Here is a 22,103-nt window from a genome sequence, read left to right on the forward strand (position 1 = left end):
AACTGGCAGATAAGATTCGTGATTTACTTGTGTGTTCTCTGGAAGAAGGGAAAGTGCCTCGGGAATGGAAGAGGGCCAGTGTGGTACCAATTTATAAGGGAGGAAACAAGGAAGAACCCCTGAATTATAAACCAGTGTCCCTGACCGGTGTAGTTGCAAAATTGTGTGAGAGAATCCTGAAAGACAGATGGATAAAATATCTGGAGGAGACAAAGATATTGGCTGAGAGCCAGTTTGGATTCAGAAGTGGAAGGTCATGTGTTTCCAACTTGTTGAGCTTTTACTCAAGAGTGATTGACGTGTTACAGGAGAGAGACAGCTGGGTGGATTGTGTGTATCTAGATCTGGAGAAAGCCTTTGACAAGGTACCCCACAAGCAACTAATGTGGAAATTGGAACACATAGGAGGACTGAGGGAAAACGTCCTGGATTGAATGTGTGACTTCTTGAGAGACAGACAAATGAGGACAGTAATAAAGGACAAGATGTCCGGATGGAGGGAAGTAACAAGTGGACTCCCACAGGGCTTGGTGTTAGTGCCAGTAATGTTCCCGATTTACGTAAATGATATGGTAGATGGAGTTTTTTTTTTTTTTTTTTTATGTGACCGACTCTGGGCATAGGCTTCACAGCCTGCTTTCAAGGCCCAGTAGTCCTCCTATGCACCACACACCTCTACATGTCACCACTTCGGTGCTAACACCCACCATCCATACTGAATACATGCTAGGGCTGTCTCATACAGGACTGGTGTATTGGTATTAGCAGGGGTATTTTTACGACATGTTGGCGGGTCTTCTGGTAGATCAGTAAAGTCTGATTTTATGAAATTCAAATCCTTAAACTGTTCCCTGCCTCAGCGGGATTTGAACCCGGGTCCATCAGGACTGCAGGCCAACTCTCTACCGATTGAGAGTGAACAGTTACTCAAGTTTGTTTGCTGATGATACAGATCTTGAGGAGAGTAGAAGTCAAGGAAGACTGTAAAATGCTGCAGGAAGACCTGACTAGGATCCTAGATTGGAGCCAGATGTGGGAAATGAAATTTAATGCAAAAAAATGTAAGATATTGGAAATGGTTAAGAGTATCAAGAGGCCATCGCTGAATTATATGATGGGTAATGAACAATAAAAAAGTGAGAGAAGAGAAAGATGTGGGAGTGCTGGTCCAGGATAGTTGGTCACCGGAAAAACACATTAACAAGATAGAGAGATATACAATCTCTTGACTAACATACGAGTGGCATTCCATTACATGGATGAGGAAATAATGAAAAAATTTATAGTGGCCATGATCTGCCCTAGGTTGGAATATGCGGCAGTAGTGTGGTCCCCACACAAGAAGAAAGACATAAATAAGATCGAAAGTATACAAAGAACCACAACCAAAATGGTCCCCAGCCTGGCAGATCTGTCTTATGGAGAGAGGCTGGAAAAGCTGGACCTGCCTGCATTAAAAGAAAGGAGAGAAAGGGGCAACATGATTGCAGTGTTCAGGGCCATGATGGGACTAGATAAAATTTATAAAATTGATCTATTTGTATGGAATGGGAGAGTAACAAGAGGACATGGAATGAAACTGAGAAAGGCAAGTTGTTTGAAGGATATCAAGAAATATAGCTTTTCCTATAGATGCATAGACCTGTGGAATAGCCTAGACAAAGAGATCGTCCAGTCTAAAAACTTAAACAAATTCAAAGCAAAATCTGACTTATTGAGAAAAAGAGACGGGACCCCACGTGCGTAGCTCATTTCCTGTTTATCACAACTAGGTAAATACAACTCTACACACACACACACACACACACACACACACACACACACACACACATGCAGACATACCCATGCACACACCTAGTCAGTATCCCCCATCCACCCTGCACAGAACTTCACATGCCCTACAAGAACATCCTCACCTTAACCCCTGCATTTGATTTTCTTTTTTTGTCAATTATTCAATAAATTGTGTACTCATATGTACATTTTTTATTTTTACCTGTTATTATCACCCAGTTTGACCCTAATTACAATGTAATGTAACCTAAATATATTCTTCAGTTAATTTTGTTAGGTATTTCTTGTGTTCGAGGATTTTTTTTTAAGAAGGTTCGGTAGGTAACCTAGCTCCCTCCAGAACACTTTTAATTTTCCACATAAACAATTAACTTCATACTTCACACGGTTTTGGTGGAACATACCTTCGTCGAAGTATGAGGAAGGACAGTACAAAATAAAATGAAAGGCAACGATCACAACCAGTGTAAACACTATGCAGTCATTTTGGCTTGGGTGCGTCACTGCATCTACACGAGATTCTCGGAGACGGCCATCGCATATACCATTGATGTGAAATCACGGTTGATTTTTTTAACGTTGTACCGAGATAGGGTATAAATTTTTAATTATTGTTTTAGCAGTTTATTACATAATGATATGTCATATAAAATGGCTGCTCTGTATTTTGCATTTTTTGTGTGTCTGAGAGAGCATGTAGAAACTGAGAGGTTTTAAAGGATTGATCTTGCTGGAGAGTTTCTGAAGTGTGGAGGGAGTTTTGTTATTTGGGGAAAATGTTATGTGCTTGAGGTGGGGCTGGAGTTAGCTCTGTGGCTAGGGTAAGGAGTCGTTCGAGGATGTTGAGAGAGCTGTTGCCTTTCCTAACTCTGGTAGAGCCCTCCCTCCATGCGACGGGATCTTTTTAGGTAGCATGTGTTAGGAAATCAATGCTGTACAGTAGTGAGAACTGGGGCAGTAAAAGAGGGGGATATTCATAGTGCTCACCTTGAAACAGAAGCTGGACATATGCAGTAGACTTTAAAAATGTGAACATTATAAGACTGATGACAGAATATAGTGTAGGAAATTCCGCCGATTTTGATATTGAGGCCCAGGGACCCAAGGCCATGAAAGTTTTTGTGAAGGTGAGACAAGTAACTAGTGGAAAAAGGCATACTCTTCATCCACTGAATGTGTAGTTCTGGTACAGTTTTCTGCTTAATGAACCAGCTCTAAAATTATAGACATCCTTGCAGTGTTGTACAGTACATTGGGAAGTTCGTACTGTTAAATATCATTTGTTATTTTACTTATAAAAATATTGAAAAATAAAATAAAGAAACACTCTTGAACATTTATAGGTGAACTAAAGATATGAAAGAAATGTTTTACTGTAGAATTATCGTCACTCCTGTGCTCACGTCAGTTGTGTATGTGGCCGCAGGCTGCGTATACAGCTGTGGCCTGCCCATTTCCTTCATTCTCACCACCCTTCACTTTCCACTTACCTGTTATGCAGAAAATAAGATAAATGTTGGAATTGCAAAGAGAGAGAGAGAGAGAGAGAGAGAGAGAGTGAGAGAGCTGCCTTACTGGCACAAAATCCTTTAGACCCATAAACCAAGAGCTGAAGTCATTTAGTGGAATGGGACACACAGAAAATGTTTAATAAACATGAAAAAATTAGTTCACACAGAAATGCAATACAGCAGTCTTTGGAGAAACACAGGACTTCATAGTTGAAGGTATGAGAAGCTGGCCACATGATGCATTTTTTTGAGGAGGGAGTGAGTTATCGGTAATTTAAGAGGAGTTATTCATGTTTCGTGTGGTCGTAGATAGTGGTAAAATAATAATGCTGTCATTCCTCAGCTCTCTGAATCTGGGACGATTCTTCTCATCAGAGTATTCATGACCAGTATATTGTCTTATGTGAGCAAAGCCACATGCTTAGTAGCTTCCAAAAAAGAGAGAGGATAGTGAAATTCCTACTTTTCCTTTCTATTTCCATTTAAAGGGATATGTTGCAAAGAGCGCTGTACGATGTGCAGTCTGCATGGTGGGATTCTCTCAACCTACTCTACTGCCAGCTCATGCTCTAGAAGTTCACCAGGAGTCCAACCCACGTTACCTATGCCCTCAGTGCCCGCGCAGCTTCGTTCGACCAGCCTCCCTCACCAATCATTTACGCAAGCGACATCAGGATGCTTTGCAAGGGTATGTTTGTAAGGTATATAATCACAAACATCATTCCGTAAATTAACTGTTGATACTTTAAGTCAGTCACAGGAGTAATGAATGAGACCCAGAAGTCTATGTTACTGTTAATTTCATCATCATCATAGGAACATCCTTTGTCCCTCATTTATATTATTTATGTTGGGTGAAAAGATTAGGAGTGTAGGTCATTGATCTCACAGAGGACACAAATCAGAGAAAATATTACATGAGACAGTCCTCCTCCCAACCCCCACATGTAATAGCACTATTAACTTTAGGCACTGGGTTTGACATGTCATTGCTAGTGCAAGGGAAGGAGAGTTTTTTTAACTTCTTATTCAAGCCCCTTTTAGAAGCCTGTCTGTTTTAGGAGAACCCATAATATCAGTTTAATCAGTTAATCTGTGAATTGCTGCATACCTCAGTAGAGGATGTTGCTCTGACATCAGTGTACCTCAGTAGACTGATGAAATTTAAATTTTCTGTGCTGTTCTATTGTTGCTAAGTGTGGCAGATATTGACCTATGTATTTGTAGACTCATTTTCCCTATCACAGTGCCATTTTCCGTCTCATGCCTGTATGGCTGGTCTTCGATTAAATAACATACTACAGCACATGGTGTGCTTATTTTTTCATCTTTGAGAAAAATACTTCAATTTAGGAAACTGTAGTGGCTAAACTCTAGGGCATACCAGTCAAAAATATATCTGTATATACAGTATACTTCATCACATTTTCTGTGATCAATAGAAGAAATTTAGATTTTTTGCTTTCCATTTGGGGTGAGGTAAGTTTATTCCACAATGCTTCACTTTTCAGGTTAATTATGAAGCTGAGGTAAGTCTCTAAGTAACTGCATAGTACAGTATTTGACGTTAGGCAGTATTTTTTATTTATTGTCTCTATAGCTAAAGTTTATTGCTGATGATTCAACAAAAAAAACATGCATTCGTATTTTAACTGCTCAGATGTAGTCTTGCTCTGCATGCAGACCTAATCTTCAGTATTGCTACTGTGTCCTTACATTTGTGTTTGGTATAACTCCCATGTTTTACTGCAGTACTTATATTCAGTTACAGTGTTAATTATAATGCCAAAACTTGAACAGAATATAGTACCTACAGAATTTGCATATATTCATCACTCCAAGGAGTGGAATCATAATACAGTATCAAGATAAAAGAGATATTAGCAAATCATACAGTAAGAAAATAACTTGTATCATAAGTGGATTGTGTCATTACATCTCTTTTGACAAATGGCAGGTGATGTTCCCAACTGAAGGGAAACCCCTCAGTACTTAACAAGTTTGAGTATGCTGAGAAATCTACCATCATAAAGGACTTGGATAGTAAGAGTATACAGTGAGCCCTTAAATTTCATGTCTAATTGGTACCATGATGTTGGCACGAAACCTGAATTTCACGAACCAAAAAGTATTCATTCAGTGGTGAAAAATCTAATTGGTTCTAGAGCTCCTCCCAAAGTCACTAGTTTTCTCACTTTTGAAATATAATTCTCATAAAACGGGATACCAGAATAACTGACTACCATATGAATATGATAAAAATGTTAAGAAACATTAAGGGGCAGTGGGCTATATTTTGGGTAAGTAAAAACTTACTGACCAGTTTTCATGAAAATTTAATACAACACATATAAGATACCTACTGATGTGTGTAGAAAGTTTGAAGTTAATATATATAAATATTTATTTTGAGCATATTTAAGAATAATATTGAGGATTTAGGAAATTGTTTACTTAAGACATGTTTTAAAACAAAAATATTGATATTTTAATGAAGGAAATAAAAAATGTTATTTGTATATGAACAGATTAGTACTGGTAGCATAAAAATCATCATATTGTTGAATACTTCTGAACTTTGGCATTTTAAGTTTAGGTAAAAATTTCAAACGATTTTTTCAAATAATATTTTTTGTCCCATCTTTCTTTTTCATATATCAACTTCAGACTTTCTAAACACGTAAGTAGGTATCTTATTTATGCTGTACCAGTATTAAATTTTCATGAAAATTAGTCAGTAATTTTTTTTACTTACCCAAAATATAGCCCACTGCCCCTTAAGTAAATGTGTCACCAGTCAGAAAAATCTTCATTTTATCCTCTACTGAATACTTTTTCTTCTTCACACCGTCTTGTTACTCACAACGTTCTTTTCTCTGCTTGCTTCCATCCTTTGAACTTCCAAGTATTTCACTGTCACCACTATTTCCTAGTCCTCCAGTGAATGAAGATGAAGCCATTATACAGTACAGGTAGACCACACGAGAACAATAGCTGAACAAAGGGAAAGGCAAAAATGGCTGCAATCATTACCAGAGCACCATACACAGTCTCACAGCTGGCGGGAACTGTGCAAACAACATGGCAGACAACAGCTGATTATCGCCTTCCCCGCTGGTATCCCATATATTGATGTGAAAGATGGATTCTTGATCATGAGACATAAGTTCTTGGAAATTTGAGGCTTTTCTGCAAAAGGTAAATCCACAAACCCAAATTGTGCGATACATAAGGGCTCACTGTACATATTTCAGACAGAGCAGAACACTGACAGTATCTCCAGTGGTATTATATCACTACTCTCCTTCTTCATCAGATGTCCACAGTGCCACAAGCATTATCCTTCCCACTACTTATGGACGCGACACATGCTTGTCCATACAAACAATCGGCCATTTGCCTGTGAAGAGTGTGGCAAAAAATTCAAAAGCAGAGGGGAATTAGTACATCACAAGAAGGTTCACCGTCCAAATGAAGAACGTTACACTCACTGCTGTGAAGTCTGTGGGAAGAGGTGAGTCTGATTCTCTCTCTCTCTCTCTCTCTCTCTCTCTCTCAAGATAGGTTGCCACTTCCAAGGCACCTTTACAAAAAATCCTGTATTACAAGTGCTAAGCTACGTTTCACCATGCAGGTTTATCCTGATCAATATCAACTTGATCCCAAGGATGAAATGTCCTTTGAAATAGGTAGAACATAATTCTCAAATAACTTCAAAGTTGTGTGCCTTTTTGTGTGGAAACCTGCTGAGTCATCTTGCCCCTACTGAAACACTCACTGGGTGGAGGGGAAATAGGTACATGCAGGATATAAGTAAGTCATTTCATGAAAGGAAAAAAAGGCTGTCTTTGTTTTTGTTGTTGTGTAACCCTAGTCTGTCTCGCTGAGTAGACCCATCTACCACAGATACCATCCTGCAGATACAGTACAGTACATCCGTTATGTAGGGATGTGGCACCCAACCAGGGTCTTTCCCAAGGCAAGGTGTAGAGAAAGACAGAAAGGCTTGGCTCCCTTTTGGATGCCATAGCAGCTTCGTCAAGGGTGCACAGTGTCACCACCTGTAGGTCCCCCTTCAATGCCTGGTTGGGATAGAGTGGGCAAAATTGATGATGTAGAGCAGAATATGGTGAGCTAGAGTGGGGTAACATTGACAGATGAGGTAGATTATGACAACATTGTATAGAGTGAGGGAATGGTGGGGTTGTATGATCTGTCAGAGGAATACGTAGGTCATTGCATGGAGAAAACAGGTTTGTTGGGGAACAGGTAAAACCCCTCCAAGTGGGGAAGTAGGTCCATGGAGGAATAATGGGGAAAATAGGGCCATGGGGGAAATAAGTAAGTCCATCTTTTGGGGAAATAGGCCCATTGTGCAATTGGGAAGCCTGTATAGGGCAAATTGGTCTGTGTGGGGAAATATGTCCCTGGAAAAGCTCCACAAGTGAAATAAGTTTAAGTGGGAAAAATAGCTCAACTGGGTAATAACTGTGGAAGAATAGGCCTATCTGTCTGTCTTGCCAGACACCTTAATCCCGTTAGGGGTTGCCACAAACAAATCGCCTCCATATCACCCTGTCCCCCACCATTTCACTGCCGTCACCCCAGCCCACACACCCCTCTCTCATAAGCCTCAGCACTCCATCTCATCCTTGGCCTCCTCTTCCCTCTTCCCCTCCTCCACCTCACTCACATACATTCTCCTTGTTAGTCTCTCACTCTCCATCCTATCTACATGGCCAAACCACTTTAGTGTATTTCTCCTAACACTTTCTATCACATCCACATCCATACCACAATGCTCCATCACTTCCTCATTTGTCAGTCTGTCTCTCCATGTAACTTCACATTCTTCTCTCAGATAACTCATTTCCACCGCTCTTAGTTTTGACTTGCGTCCTTCTAACAAGGTCCAAGCTTCACTTCCATACATTAGAGTTGGTATCACAATACTCTCATGTAGTAGCTTTTTCACTTCCATGCTCACTTCCCTGTTTTTTATCACTGCTTTCAAGGAACCAGCAACCTTCCCTCCCTGTTGTATCGTTTCAAGAACTTCATCCTCCAAACTTCCATCCTTACTCATCATCCTATCCAAGTACCCAAGTGCACTCACATTTTCCATTTCCTTATGAGGGGTAGACCGAGAAAGACATGGGACGAGGTCATTAAGTGTGACCTTAGGGTTAAGGGACTGAACAGGGAGGCTGCAATGGATCGTGCAGCGTGGAGAGCCGCCATTAGGTGACCAAGGCCGACACATGCAAGCATGTTGGAGCCTTTAAAAACGAAAACGAAAACGATTATCATCCAGCCTTACTATGCATTCAGTGACTTCATTCCTCATGACAACCGCAACTTTACTCTTCCCTATATTCATCTTTAAATTCCATTTCTTACACACTTCGAAACTCATTCACCAAACCTTGCAGTTCCCGTTCGTCTTCACCTAACAGTCCAGTATCATCTGCAAACAACAGTACACGACGTTTCCAAACACTGCCCTCTCCCATTAGGGTCGCTTCAGCATCCACTGCCCTTCCTAGTACAGGCAAACCCCGATTTACGATACCCCTATATGCGATACCCCGGATTAGTGTTGGGAGTAGAAATACCACCCTGTCTCACCCAATGATGACTGAGCCTCAGTTTAATGATGGGTCCTCTGATGTTCTGTCCAGGTGTGATGGGCCAAAAGCTGGGGTTTGAGGGCTTTGAGGAGAATGAGTGAGTGCTAGAGAGCACCACATATCCCCTAGCTGGGGGGGAGGATAGCAAGGATGACGACCGGGACCGGACATGGACTTGCAAGGAGTACGTGATAAGAGGTCTTTGATATTTTCTGACTTTTTTTTTTTTTTTTTTTTTTTTTACATTTTCAGATTTTATTTGTTGATATTCGTGAGTTTTTTACTGCTTTTAAGCTTAGGTTAGCTTCTTTTAGAGCTTTTAGGCCATTTAGATTGGCTTTAAATTTTTTTTTGGACTCATTTGGGTGGGTTTAGGACTTGGTTGGGAGGGAAACCCAAGGCTCAAAAACGCATCCCTATACTTTACGTGTTAAATTGTCCCCGATTTATGATACTCAGCCTAGCCATGGGTTTTTACTAAACCGATTGCATTGTCAAACAGGGGCTTGCCTGTATTTTATATAACCCCATCCATATACAGATTGAACAACCATGGAGACATGGCATATCCCTGTTTCAGTCCAACATTCAGATAGAAGAATTCACTCAGTTCACCATCCACACACACTGCAGCCTTAGCACCCTCATACATACTCTTCTCAGCATTCAACAGCTTCCCATTTACTTCATATATTCTTAATATTTTCCTCATGCCTTGTCTATCCACCCTGTCCTATGTTCTCTCCACATCCATAAAGGCTGCATACAACTTTTTTCCCGTCAATAGAAACTTTTCCGCTAAAGACCTGAGGATGAATATCTGATCTACACAACCTCTTCCCTTCCTAAAAGCTTCCTGTTCTTCAACTAATTCCTCTCTTATTTCCCTAACTCTTTCAATAAGTATCCTACCATATACTTTTCCTGTAACACTAAGAAGACAAATGCCCCTGTGATTACCGCACACTTCTTTTCCTCCTTTTCTTTTGTACTGGGGAATAATTATACCTGATTTCCAATCCTCTAGGACTCTACTTTCCTCCCAGGCAAATCTACACATCTTCCATATCCATTGTACTGCTATCTTTCCCCCATGCTTCATCATTTCACCACACATTCCATCAGTTCCTTTGGCTTTCTCCATTTTGACTTTCTTCATTGCTTCCACTACTGTACTTCCATCCTACTGATCTCTTCCTCCTTGCTCACCTTCCTCCTTCTCCCAGCCATTCCCCAGTTACTTATACTTGCATTACTTTCATTCTTTTTGTTTAACAGTTCCTTAAAGTGTTCTCCTCATCTGCACTCATTTTCTCCCTTCTTCACCATCAGTCTACCAATTTTATCTTTCTCGCTCTTACTATACCCTTTTTGATTGACCTGTACACTTGAGATATGTGGGGCGAGTAGAATGTTTTGTTTCGCTGCTGCCAATCAGCTGGCAATAATGTCATCGCAACAGACACCAGATGATCGATAATGTTTATTTTTAAATACTTTCTTCTTGTGCACTTGGAAATAAAATACTCAGTGTGTTCATCAAAAACATGAAGAATATATTTAAACTGTTCATTTTTTAAACAATATAATGGTCTGTATGGTTTAATCACTATTAATAAGCAAAGAGTAATTGCCATGATGAATAAATGCTTACATCTATGTCAATGGCAACACTCGCAGAGGAGCGTTCAAAATATGATGGTTTTGTAAATCAATCCCTGTATTAAGAAGATTTTATGTCAGTGTGCCATATTTGTGTGGTTATGCATGTATAAACTTCAGGGATTAATATAACCCTTCAACTTCCCAAGAGAAATGAGTGGCTTCCCCTAATTTGAAAATGTTTGTGCAACAATGGAAATAACTCAGTATATTAGCTTAGTAAAAACGAAGGTGGTTTGAAGGATTTTCTTCTTCATAGGAACAAACAAACTATCTCTTCAGTTTATTGTATGAAAGGCAAAGTTGTAGTGGATGACAGAGATTTTAAGTACAATAGTCACTCAATTATCTGGATTCTTAGTATCCGGACGTGTTCATTATCCGGATGCTGTACCTTAGCTCTAGTAAACCATTATCCGAATTTACTTGCTATTATCCGGACGTAAAAGTGCCTGAGAATTTCAGCTGGCCAGCCGACACGTCCAAACATTTGGTATCGTGGTTGCTGGGCTCGAGCCGTGAGCAGGAAGTAGTCCATAACCCACAACCAGAACTAAAATGTTCCGCCTGTCCCTGTACTGAATGGTCAAAGTCTCGCACTCAGCTGATCACTCCCAACGAACGTACAGCACCTGAGTAATACGACTGTAACCTGCAAGCGGTGTCAAAACGTCCTGATGCATCCCCACCGAATGTCCAGTATCCTCGCAGCCGCCAGGCTAAGTCTTTCCTAACTGCCCCTGAGATTTGTAACCCAGACCGCAAGCCACGAGTATGTGTTCGATGACAGCAGCTGTTTGCCTCTCTACCAAACGTCAGGTGTCGCTTGGCCACCAGGGTAAGTCTTGCCAAACAGCCACGACCATTGAACACAGACCACAAGCTTTGATTACATGTTAGGTGACAGCGACTGTCCGCCTCTCTACCAAACTTTGAAAGTTTCGAGGCTACTGGGACACACACACACACACACACACACACACACACACACACACACACACACACACACACACAGAAAGAGAGAGAGAGAGAGAGATTCCTTCCCACGATATGATTACAATATCTGTACAGTAATCTCTATACAGATGCATATGATAGTACTGTACACAATATGTGTGTATGTACTGTACAGTAAACTTCCATTCAGTATGGGTATTCGTTTCAGTACCACAGTGAGGCTCCTTAGCCAAGCAGCCCTAATGGGATAGGTTAGGTTTGGTAGGTTAGGATAACATATGTAATATTGCCTCCACCTGCTCACCCCGGCGTCCCGGGGTGAGCAGGTGGAGATTGTCAGACGTGAAAGGATTGAACTTGCAGGTGAATCTCTTGAGTGTGTGGAAGAGTTTTGTTATTTGGGAGACATGTTGTGTGCTGGAGATGGGGCTGGAACTAGCTCTGTGGCTAGGGTGAGAAGTGGTTGGAAGAAGTTCAGGGAGCTCTTGCCTCTCCTGACATTGAGAGGGCTCTTCCTACATGCTAAGGGGTCTTTGTATGCAGCATGTGTTAGGAGTGTAATGCTGTATGGCAGTGAGACCTGGGCAGTGAGGGAGGAAGATATTCGCCGGCTCAGACGTACAGAAATGACAATGATTAGGTGGATGTGCAATGCGTCCCTGCGTCCAAGGCCTGGAGGGGCTGGGTTTACAATGGAAGAGTTGAGAGGTAGGATGGGACTGGAGTGTATTGGTGTTGTGATGAGGAGAGGTAGATTGAGGTGGTTTGGACATGTGGAGAGGATGGGGGATGATAATTGGGTGAGGAAGGTGAGAAGTGTTAATATTGGGGGTGGGGTTATGAGGGGTAGACCGAGAAAGACATGGGATGAGGTCATTAACTGTGACCTTAGGGTTAAGGGACTGAACAGGGAGGCTGCAATGGATCGTGCAGCGTGGAGAGCCGCCATTAGGTGACCAAGGCCGACACATGCAAGCATGTTGGAGCCTTTAACAACGAAACGGAAACACATTGAGCATATTTTCGAGAAAATCCTATTGTTATTTTTGAAAGGATGAGGAGTGTTGTTTGTGGCTGAGGGGTACCGGTGGCCACCACGCGTGTAACACAGACCACAAGCCACGAGTACATGTACGGTAAAAGCGCCCGTCTGCCTCTACACTGAATGGTGGGAGTTCCCCGGCCTTCGGGATTAGTGCGGAACCCCCTATCACACACGCCTGTCTGCTTCCCTACCGAGTAGTCAGTCACCTGGCAGTCCGCATTAGTAGAACACTGCCTGAGGTGGTGATGTACAGGTTATCGACTGTTGCCGTCACGTACTAACCCTTGCCTGGGCAAACGGAAGTGAACCCTATATGCAGATGTCAGTTTGCCACATTCTACTTTCTCTGGACTCAGTTGCAACCGTTGGGTGCGACATGGCAGCGCTGTACTGCTTGCCAGCTAACACAAGCTCGGGCCTCAGTTTCTGCCTTTGTTTCGCTGTAGTGACGTGCTTGCAACAATGGCTGTGAATGCGTTTGCATTTGTGGTGATTCCCTACCGTCATCAGGTTGTGGCCCTCCTATGCTGTATTCTCATGTGTGTGGTGATGGCCCCACCACCACCTGAGAAGCAGAAGAGGAAGGTTCTGACTCTGGAGAAGAAACATGAGATATTGGGTAAGGTTGACACTGGGTGGACCACAGGACACATTCTTCACGAATATGATCTAGCCCATTCAGCATTGTTTGATATCAAGAAGTTACGTGACAAGCTTACACAGTATGGATAGGACTTTGCTGAAATCACACGTTGGGGCGACAGGAAGGTAATGGCCCAGGTCCGGTGTAATGAGATATTTGATCCCTTTGAAATATAGTGTCCCCTATGCTTTGGGCATGCACCATACATGCCAGATATGCGATTCATTTGCTTCCCAGGCGCTCCAGAGAGAGAGGAACTAGCGGGATGTCTGGTTATTTCGTACATAAGTGAATTCGGACAAGGGAATTTAGCCTACGATATTTCGGGCATACATCACAATTTAATCCTGTATTTTTTTCCTTTCTTTCCTGCTATTGTAAGGTCTCTTTTCCTTTGGACCCCGTACAATGGGCCTAATTCACTGAGCCAAAAATCACTTAAAGGACGAATCCACTGTATACAACAGCAGTGGTGGGTTGAGGGAGACAGATTACCCACAGTTACTTCATTTTTAATGCAGTTCCTGGCTTTTTAAAAGTATTTAAAGAGAATAACATGTCCCGAATGCAGTTTTCATGAGAATATGATTGAATGTAATCGGTGGCTTGGAAAAGGTTAAGTTAACTTGGAGATTGATCTCAGTGTCAGCAGAAAATGTCAGTTTACAGGAAATAACAGAAACAGTACAGATTACATATATAAAGTATAAATGGCATTTGAAGAGATTTTATCAAGAAACCATGAAACAATCAAATAAGTGACTGATAGTGGAAAGCGTGCAGAAACCATGACTTATTGGCACTTTAATGAAAGAAATTAAGCACGTTTTTCAGCCATTTGGTTCCCCTGCCTCCTACTCACACACCCCATCTCTATCTATCTGTCTATCTATTGCCAGACGCCTCAATCCCGTTTGGGGTGGCCACAAACAAATCACCTCCAAGTCGCCCTGTCCCCCGCCATTTCACTGCCCTGCTCCCAACTCATACCCCCCTCTCTCATATACCTCTCCACCCCATCCCTCCATCTCATCCTCGGCCTCCCCCTCCCTCTTCCCCCCTCCACATCACTCACATACACTCTCTTCGTCAGTCTTTCACCCTCCATCCTCTCCACATGGCCAAACCACCTCAGTGTGTTCCTCATAACGCTTCCTATCACATCCACATCAACACCATAACGCTCCTTTATATTCTCATTTGTCAGCCTGTCTCTCCATGTGACTCCACAGGCTCCTCTTAAATAACTCATTTCCACTGCTCTCACTCTTGACTTGTGTCCGTCCAACAATGTCCAAGCTTCACTTCCATACGTTAGAGTTGGTATCACAATACTGTCATGTAGTAACTTTTTCACTTCCCTGCTCACTTCCCTGTTTCTTATCACTGCTTTCAAAGAACCAGCAGCCTTTCTTCCCTGCTGTACCCTTTCAAGCACTTCACCCTCCAAACCTCCATCCTTACTCATCACACTACCCAAGTACTTAAACGTACTCCCATTTTCCAATTCCTCACCATCCAACCTCGCTGTACATTCACTGACTTCACCTCTCTCAAAGACCATCACTTTACTCTTCCCTACATTCACCTTTAGATTCCGTTTCTTACCCACTCTCCCAAACTCATCCACCGAGCCTTGCAGCTCCCCTTTGTCTTCACTCAATAACACAGTATCATCTGCAAACAACAGTACAGGGAGTTTCCAAACACTATCCTCTTTCACCAGGGCCACTCCAACATCCACTACCCTACCTTGTACCTCTTTTATTACCCCATCCATGTACAGATTGAACAACCATGGAGACATGACACATCCCTGTTTCAACCCAACTTTCAAAGAGAAAAATTCACTTAGTTCACCATCCAGATGCACTGCAGCCTTCGCACCATCGTAAATACTCTTCACAGCATTCAACAACTTCCCATCTACTCCATATATTCTTAACACTTTCCACAATCCTTGTCTATCCACCCTGTCATATGCTTTCTCCAAATCCATGAAAGCCGCATACAACTTCTTTCCCTTCTCTAGAAACTTTTCCACTAAAGATCTAAGAATGAATATCTGATCTACACAACCTCTTCCCTTCCTAAAGCGTCCCTGTTCTTCTCCAACTAATTTCTCTGTTCTTTCTGTAACTCTGTCAGTAAGTATCCTATCATACACTTTTCCTATTATACTAAGAAGACAAATGCCTCTATGATTACCACACACTTCTTTTTCCCGTTTTCCTTTGTACAAGGGAATAATTATACCTGACTTCCAATCCTCCGGGACTCTACCTTCCTCCCAGGCCAATCTGCACATCTTCCACATCCATTCTACTACTATCTCTCCCCCATGCTTCAGCATTTCACCACACACTCCATCAATTCCTGGGGCTTTCCCCGATTTAACTTTCTTCATTGCTTCCACAACTTCTATCCTATTGATTTCTTCCTGTCTTCTCACTTCCCTCCTTCTCCCAGCCATTCCCCAGCCACTTATACTCGCATTACTTCCATCCTCTACGTTCAACAGTTCCTTAAAGTGTTCTCTCCATCTGCTCACTTTTTCTCTCTTCTCCACTAGTAATCTACCATTTTTATCTTTCACTCCCCTGCTAACTTCACTTCCACCCTGTCTTACTCTTTTCACCTCTTTCCAGAATATTTTCTTACAGTCCCTCCACTTTACACTCAAATTCCTTCCAAATTCCTCATCCACTCTCTTCTTACTTTCTCTTACTAATCTTTTCACCTCTCTCTTTCTTTCTACATATAACTCTTTCTTCCGCCTCTCAACTTCTTCCACGCCCCTATTTCTCATCCATTCATTGTATGGTTTCTTCTTTTGTGCCACAGCCTGTTTCACCTCTTCAGTCCACCACGCTGTTCCTTGCACCCCCCTCCGTCTTCTCTTCCTTCCACACACCACATCACATGCTGCACATATTTCTTCTGTAAATATCCTACACACACCTTCCACGTCTCCCATCTGCTCCAATTCATATTTGCCCAATCGTTCCTCCACTTCTCTCTTATACTCTGCCTTTTTCTCATCCTCTTGTAACCTTTCCAGTCTCATTGCCACTACTCCTTCCTTTTGTCTTTCCTTTCTTCTATTCCTCCATCTTACTTCAAATCTAATTCTGGCCACCACCAAGTAGTGGTCAGAAAGTCCACTCCCCCAACCACTATAAACTCTTGCATCCATTACACATCTTCGCATTCTTTCATCCACACACACATAATCAATCATTGCCTTCCTTTCATTCAGTTCACCACCCACCCTTCTCATCACTCGCCATGTATACCTGTGGATCATTTTATGCCTGAAGAGGGTATTGGCTATCACCAACCCCCTCCCAGCACGAATGTCCACTAACGCACTCCCATTCTCATCTATCTCAGCAGGCACACCCCACTCACCAACTATTCCATCCACCTTCACATTCCCAACTTTACCATTCATATCACCAATCAAAAACACTCTCTCATTCCTTCCAAACTTTTCCATGCACACTTCTACATTTGTCTAGAACTCTTCTCTCACTCTTCCAGCACGATCTTGCGTAGGCGCATACACACACAATCGCCCACATTTGTATTCCAACTTTCAACTTTACCCACACAATCCTAGACCCAACTGATCCATACTGTCTTATGCTCCTCTTCCATCTTTTACTCACAACTATACATACTCCTTCCTTTGCCCTCTCATTCTCATCTACTCCTGCACATACTCCCATTCTCTCACACTTTCTCCTCTCCATTTTGTTTCAGTTATTCCACATACATCCACTTTCGCACCCTCAAGCACCTGGACAATTTGGTAAAAAACTATTCTTAATTTAAGTATTAAGGGAATACTAGGAGTCAGAGTGGAAACGTGCTAAGGTTAGCGGGTATTTCTACTTTAGATCGCCAACACGCCTTCACAGACTTCTATTTTGCACAGATACTGATTTAAAGTGCAAATAAATGCATTTGTATGTTAAATTAATATTTATACAAAGCAGAAGTCTGCCAAGGCAAGCTGTTGAGCTAAAGGAGAAACACTTCTGCTAATTTTAGCTCGTTTTCACTGTGAATCCGGATTTTTTAAAAGGTAAAATTAAATACAAAAATTTGACAGGATTTCGGATAATTAGATGAGTATGAACCTTTATGTTGATAAAATCTATAACTCTTACCAGTTAAAAAGTGCCAATTCGGTGTTGATTCGGTAAATGACCGCCGATTCGGTATTTCGTCACACTCCCCTGAAGGTACACCCACAAAAAAAATATTCGTTACCCTTGTGGTGTGATACAATATGACATAAGGACCAAGGGTTCTGAACTACTACCAGTACCAAATGAACACAGTTTCACAAATCATTTCAGAGTTCATCGCATCCAGAGGTAACGATAATTTTTTTTCGTGGGTGTCCAGTACTTTACAATCAAGTTCAGAGTCACTGAAACTGTTTTTTTCGGAAAACCAGTAATGAAGAGGTCAAATATTATATATTCATGAGCATTATACCATTATAAACTCATACAACTGATACTGTACAGCATACATTTAACATCATGAGGTACGAGCACTGCTCGGGAGTGGTGTAGATGTAATCTATTTCTGGTCGATTTCACCACAATTTACTTACCTAACATATACCATCCACCTACACCATGAAAAGTATTCCCTCACAACATACCTGAAGGGAGTAGTTTGCATCTACAGTGGCCATGTAGGTACAATTTTTATCTCTGTTACTGGTAAAGTATTGTGTGATGAATTGGAGCGTCGTCTGCAGTATGAATGCTGACGTCATCGCCAACATGGCGGCTGCTTTCCTCCAGCCGCAAAGAATCAAAGTTATCATGTCTTGTTCAGTGCAAATGATAAATTAAATTAAAAGATACATATACCGCAAGTTTTTAAGTACATGGCAGAGTGCACTGGCCATGTTTACCCAGAACCGGCAACATGTCTATTGTCCTGACCAGAAATCGTCCATGTTTTGATGGGGAATTATCTGACAGCGAATTGACGTGACGGTGAATTGTCTCGGAACCATATGATCGCATGCTTCATATACTGTATGAATAAATGATGTTGATTTTCATTCTCTTCTTGACACATCACATACGATATTAGGTTAGGCTCATACTTTTTCTTATAATTGTCCTTCACTTCTAGCATTTTGGTTTGCATCAAAAATATCATCTTTGCTTGTTTTGGTTGGAGTCTGGCCCTGAGAGCATCGAAATATGTGACTTTGCATCGAAAAGTAAGGTAGGCAGACCACTCCAAAATGCATCGAAATTTGATTAATCGAATTCTAAACTGTTGAAACTTGAGATTCCACTGTACCAAAATATGACACACATTGGCGGGAAACTTGTGTCCTCCTTTGTTTGACACGATGTGCATCATGGTGCGTTGTACATGATGTTATTTAATGACTTGATTGGGGTCTCTGCATGAAAGGGTTAAATGAACATCTGCCATGCATAATAATAATGTATGAATGACACAGAATCATCCAAGGTGCTAATTGTTGTGATGGAGAATCATTGATGTTTTGATGGGGAATTCTCTTGATGGGGAATGCGATCAACGATGCGATCGGGATGGCCATTTTAGCAACCCCTCCTTATGTCGTTTTTGTTACTGTTCTGGTTGCTGAGCTCCTTTATTTTCTTCTCACTTGTTTTCCAAAGTTAATTTAGAAATTTATTTGTATTTTCCAAACATTTTTCCGTGAACAGCCCGAATATCAACACGATTTGTCCATCGATGATGTGATCATGGCAGCCTTTTCAATGGCCCCTCTTTTATGGAATTTTTGTTACTGTTCTGGTTGCTGAGCTCCCTTATTTTCCTCTCTCTTATATTTCAACATTTACTTGAAATTCCTCTGTATTTTCAGACCATTTTTCCTTGAACAGCCCGAATGTAAACATATGATTTATCGATGTCACAGTTTTGAACATTGAATGAAATACAGTAATCCCTCCAATATCCGACGTAATAGAGCCGTAGCCCGGTCCGGATAGTGGTCCTGTCCGGATATTGGGCCCCAGCTTATGGACTTGTACATATGGACCCTAACTCAGAGAAACACCTATACAACTCTCTGGACATGCATAGGACCTATTTAAGACCCAAATCACACCAATAAGGCACATAAAAGACTGAAATAAATGCAAAAGAAGCGTAAAATGAGGTTTCTGAGGTAGGTTCATACAATATTCAGCATTCTGGGTACTTACAAGTCCCTGGCTCCTGGACTGGTACTTATGGACCCTAACCTAGCCTAACTCAGAAAAACACCTTCCTACTGCACATGCATAGCTCCTAACACCCTATTCACACCAATAAAGGACATTAAAGAGTGAAATGAGGTGTTTGAGGTAAGTATAGTATGGAAAAAAGTACAGTATGAAACATTCTGCCTACTTACAGGAAGTCCATGGCCATCTCGATGAATAACCGCCTCCTCTCGGACTCTGACAGTAAGAAGGATTTCCTGAAGCACTTGCAGTACACTGTTCATGAAGTCTTGCATTGAACTTAGTCAATCGCACTCTGAAGTCTGTTCTCTTCACAGTGCGCACTCTTGTCTAACTTATGCTCCATTGTAACTTACTAAGTGTTGCACTCTGCACTTTAACTTTTCCTACTTTTCTAACCATTTTCTAAAGCAAAAACAAACAAGTCTATTTACGTTAAATTTTATTCAAAAATTGTCTTCTCACTCACAACTGTAAATCCTTAACACAACACACTGTTTTTTTCACTGCACAACACTGTAAATTCCCGTGTGGTCTTGTGGAGAAGTTCTTGCTGTTTAATCACTGTCAGAGTCCGAGAGTATCACTGACAGGTGACCTAGGGGTGCATCGCTGGGTCGTGGTGATGGCGTACCCACTGCAGACGACTCTGAAGAGAGACACAAACTCACGTCAAGCGGTGACTCCACTGTGGCTGATGTGCTGGGCTGTGGCTCGGAGCATGAGGGCCTGTCTTGGGGAGGCAACGGAGTGGAGCCAGGGCTGGGCACAGCAGGGGTCACGGGCCTGAAAAAACTGTCAATCGTTGATTGACGCAAGGAACGATGATTCTGACAATTGATGATGCGCTGCCTGAAAGCACGCACTTCCTCCACAAGTCCCAAGGGCCCCATCTCCCTGTCGCAGTCCGGGTGTTCCAGGTAGTCGAGAACGAACTCTAGGTGTTCCCGGAGTGCGCTCAGCTTGGGGATGGCTGGAGTTGTGTCATGCTGAGAGGAGTCCGCATCATCGTCGCTGTCCTTGTCGGAATCTTCAAGCTGGGTACTGACACCTGCAACTGAAGATGCGATCTCGATATCAGACAATGTCTGATACCCAGGATCGCCCTTGTTGTCATCCAACCACCCACGCACATCGTCCACATCAATATCGTCGCCATGCGTACGTAGACGTGCATGGAAGTCATCCACGTCAAAACCTAGGAAATCGTACTCCACATCCGTTCCGAGAAGCAGACGAGACCAACCATTTTCTAGAGTCTTGACAGGGACTTCCTTCCATGCACTGGCCCAGTTGTAGATTGCAGACTTGATGTTGTAGTGGCAAAGGTTTTCCAAAGTCTGTTGGCCTCGCATGTCCCGTCCCTCCCTGCACTCGTCCTCGTCCTCAAGAACAACCATCACCTCGTCCAGGAACTTCCTTCAGTATAGGTGCTTTGTTGCCACAATCACTCCTTGGTCCATTGGTTGGATGAGAGCAGTCGTATTAGGTGTCAGAAACATGCACCTAATTCGGTCATTCTCAGCCACCAAGTCCTTGTCGCACGGGTGGGCAGGTGCATTGTCGAGGAGAAGGAGGGCCTTTACCTGGTCGCGCGGGATTCCCAGTGTCTTCGACTGGTAATGTATGACCTCTTTGATGAAGTGGCGGTGGAACCAGTCTTTGAAGATCTGGGCTGTACACCATGCCTTCAAAGAATGGTACTAGACGACAGGAAGGACATCCATCACCCCATGAAGACACCGAGGCTGCTTTGCACGGCCAACAATAACGGGCTTAAGCTGGTGCATGCCGTTAGCATTGGCACAACACAAAGCAGATATCCGTTGCTTGGAGAGCTTGCGGCCAGGTACACGCTTCTCCGTCTCCTTGGCTAGAGTGTTCGTTGGCAAAGAGCGATAGAATAAACCAGTTTTGTCAGCATTGTAGACTTGACCGAGAGTGAGGCCCTCCCTGTTGATCAAGCCCTTCACCTTGTGCCGAAACTCGTCATCTCCATCCTCGTTAGCGTCCAAAGCTTCGCCATGAGCTTTACGGTTGGTAAGACCATGCCGTAACTTGAACGCGAAGAGCCAACCCTCGGATGCCTTGAAGTCTAGGGCATCGTGAAGCCTGGCGAACTTCTCAGCAGCAGCCTTCAGCTCCGTACTACGTACCATCACACCAGCAGCATGTTGCTGTCAATACCAAATCAACGTGGAGCAGTCGACTTCAGCAAACGTGGGAGTAAACATCACCTTCCTCTCCACGTTGCGTTTGCGTCTTGACGAGAAGTCAGCCGTGTACTGCTTGAGTTTGTCTCGGGATCTCTTAATATCGAACAAAGTAGATCGGGCCAGGTTGAACTCATAGAGGATGTGGGAAGAAGACCACCACGCATCTACTTTCTCCAATATCTCTCTCTTCTTCTCCAGAGTCAACACCACTCTCTTCCTCTTCTCAGGCGGCGGGGCCATCGTCACACACACGAAGAAGAGGCACGAGAGCAGCAGGAGTGCCTGCAGCAGGTACGGCACCACCACAAAAGCGAGCACGTGGGCAGCCGTGACGACGAGCGTGCACTTGCGACGAGAGACAGGCGGAGTGGGGAGGATGCAG

General features: G+C 42.6%; 1 protein-coding gene across 1 annotated transcript in view; it reads left to right on the top strand.

Moving 5' to 3' along the window:
* LOC145399677 (uncharacterized) overlaps window positions 1–22,103 on the top strand; it is a 148,493-nt gene that overhangs the window by 43,663 nt on the left and 82,727 nt on the right. The window contains exons 2-3 of the mRNA XM_080272223.1: window positions 3,794–3,993; window positions 6,622–6,819. Coding sequence (XP_080128349.1) covers window positions 3,833–3,993; window positions 6,622–6,819 — 359 coding nt within the window. The 5' untranslated portion in view covers window positions 3,794–3,832. The remainder of the gene's footprint in view (window positions 1–3,793; window positions 3,994–6,621; window positions 6,820–22,103) is intronic.

The sequence above is a fragment of the Coenobita brevimanus genome, chromosome 6, assembly GCF_032717465.1.
Source record: "Coenobita brevimanus isolate Jiangsu-jjx chromosome 6, ASM3271746v2, whole genome shotgun sequence".
In the NCBI taxonomy this organism is placed as follows: Eukaryota; Metazoa; Arthropoda; class Malacostraca; order Decapoda; family Coenobitidae; genus Coenobita; species Coenobita brevimanus.